The sequence below is a fragment of the Athene cunicularia genome, unplaced genomic scaffold, assembly GCF_003259725.1.
Source record: "Athene cunicularia isolate RWA unplaced genomic scaffold, athCun1 SCF_55, whole genome shotgun sequence".
Lineage (NCBI taxonomy): Eukaryota > Metazoa > Chordata > Aves > Strigiformes > Strigidae > Athene > Athene cunicularia.
The window spans coordinates 24,380-26,952 of NW_020799485.1; the positions used below are offsets into that span (position 1 = coordinate 24,380).

At 60.9% G+C, this 2,573-nt stretch overlaps 1 protein-coding gene across 1 annotated transcript in view; it reads left to right on the forward strand.

Moving 5' to 3' along the window:
- PSMD4 (proteasome 26S subunit, non-ATPase 4) overlaps positions 1-2,573 on the forward strand; it is a 21,665-nt gene that overhangs the window by 2,290 nt on the left and 16,802 nt on the right. Inside the window, exons 2-4 of the mRNA XM_026867491.1 lie at positions 547-913; positions 1,484-1,598; positions 2,164-2,250. Of these exons, the coding sequence (XP_026723292.1) occupies positions 547-913; positions 1,484-1,598; positions 2,164-2,250 (569 nt within the window). The remainder of the gene's footprint in view (positions 1-546; positions 914-1,483; positions 1,599-2,163; positions 2,251-2,573) is intronic.

Here is a 2,573-nt window from a genome sequence, read left to right on the forward strand (position 1 = left end):
TCAGGACATTGGGCATAGGTGTTTGGTTTTTTTTTTTTTCCAGAAGAAACCTTTCCCGTGGTGTTAAAACTGAGAAATCGTGGCACTAGTCCTCGAGAAAGTCTTAATTTGAGGCCGGAATAAACTCTCAAGCTCTTATTTCACTAGTGGTGCTCCCCGGGGTGGCTTTCCCGAGCCTGGCCTAAGAGAAAGGCTCTTCCTGCCGGGGCTCTGCTGGATTTAGCAGCTGGGGAGGGAGCGGAGGGTCCGCGCAGCGGGCTCGGGGGGTGCCTGCTGCCCTCACGCGCTGCCGTGTGGCTTCGGGGGGGGAGCGGTGGCGGAGCAGAGCCCCCGGGAAAGCGCCCGCCGTCCCCGCCCGGGGAGAGCTGCTCTTTGTCCCGATGAAAACCCCACGGCGGCGACGAGCGCAGGGCTCCGCGCTTTGCCGTGGAGTCGTGTCTCTTGGCTTTTTTTTCGTTGTTGTGGCGGAGACGGAAGAAGGTGTCGGGGAGACGCGGGGCTGAGGCTGCGTCTGGCCCGGCTGCAGCTGCCTCTCGCGTTTTTTAGCGAGGAGCTGGAGCTCCCAGCTCTGGGCCAGCGCTTGTCCGGTGACCCAGAGGTCGGATCCGATCGGAAAACTCAGGGGAACGCGGAGACAACTCGTCTGTGCCCTGCCCTGTGTCTCGCTGCGTGTCCCCAGCTGTGTGACCGTAGGGCTGCCGCCCCAGAAAGCACATTTTGGGGGTAAACCTCGACTGTTTCACGAGCTGACGCTCTCCTCTCCGTGTTTCAGCGTTGACAACAGCGAGTACATGAGGAACGGAGACTTCCTACCCACTCGCCTGCAGGCCCAGCAGGATGCTGTCAACATCGTGTGCCACTCGAAAACCCGGAGCAACCCCGAGAACAACGTGGGGCTCATCACCTTAGCCAAGTGCGTCCCGGGGGGAACCGGCCTCGGGTGACGCTGGGGGGGACACGTCAGGGAGCTGGGGGGCAAGGGACAGCGGGAGTGTTGCAAAACGGGGCAGCAATAACGGGCTAAAACCAGACCGGTTCTTCCTGGAGGGCTGGTACGAGAAATCCTGGTTCCTGATGGGAGATGTTCTGGAGGTTTCTCCCCCGGGACCTCTCTGCCAGGCCCGTCCTTTTGCGGCCTCGTGTCCCGGAGGGTGGCAGGTGAGGCCTGAGCTGTCACCGTAGCTCACGAGCGGCCCCAGGAGAGTGTTTCCTCCGTTTTGCTGAAGTCTCTGGGATTTCTGTGAGGTCTCTCTTAGCCAGTTGGTTAAAATTGGCCACTGGGCTCAAGGTTGCCGGGGCAGGGGTCAGAGGCACCCGCAAGCCTTCACGCAGATGGATTACTTCGGGTTTTTTTTTTTTAGGAAACCAGGCTAAAAGTCCTGCTCCCTGACGCGCTGACCCCCGGCGCCGAGCAGGGGCAGGACGGGCCTTTCCGACCCCCGTCCCAAATACAGGCGCTGACGTGAGTGTGTTTGCGTTGCAGTAACTGTGAAGTGTTGACCACGCTCACTCCAGACACGGGCCGGATCCTTTCAAAGCTACACACGGTGCAGCCCAAAGGGAAAATCACCTTTTGCACGGGGATCAGAGTGGCTCATGTAAGTGTCTTGTCGGTTCCTCACGAGGAGCCTGCACCTTTCTCTGTCACTCCTTTTGCCTTAGCGTGTCTCTTAAATTACCCGCCCTGGGGACAGCTCGGACACGGGAGCCCTTGTTCTCTCCCTGCCTCTACGGCTGAACGATACCAAGCAAACCCTTTTGGTTTTGCCTCAGTTTCCCCACCTGCAGACGCAGGTGACGCCTCCTTTATAAAACCCGATATAAAAGCTCGGGCATTTGCTTCAGAGGAACCTGCCAGCTGCTTCGCAGGCGTCCAGCCGAGCTGCACAGCCCTCCCTGCCCCGAGGGGGGTCCCCGGGATGTGCCCACCCTGTTTTCTTGCTCGGGCCCAGACTCTCTCTCTGCCAACAAACTGCTCCCAGCAGAGTCACCACGGTCAAAGGGGAGGCCCTGGGGACAGTTCGGTGACGCTTCTGCCGAAAAGTCCCTCCTGACGTTTAGCCTAAAGCTTCCTGTGTACCAGGAAGAGTGTTGGGGTGCCAGCCGGCCCCCCCTTTTTCCTGGGAATTGCTCCTTAAGTACAACACGGCCTCTGTCCTGCAGCTGGCTTTAAAACATCGCCAGGGCAAGAACCACAAGATGCGAATCATCGCCTTCGTGGGGAGCCCTGTGGAGGACAACGAGAAAGACGTGAGTGAGAGGCAGAGGGAAGGACGTCGGCTCGGCCTCGCGCCGCAGGTCGGCTTTCCCTGCACCGAGCCAGGTTTTGCGCCCCAGCACGGGGGCAGAGCCGAGCGGGACGGCCGGTCCCCGGCACAGCCCGGGGGGGGGGACCCCAACGGCCCACGGGGAGCTCGGCGCCACGTTCGGGTCCTCCCGGCTTGTGACTGTCGCCAAAACCACTTGGGGCTTTGTGCCCGAGGAGCGGGGGGAGGAAATCTGTGTCCCTGAGTCTGGGCCGTCGTTCTGTTGGCGCGGGTGGAGTTACTGCAGCTGTGCCGGGGCGCTCGGGG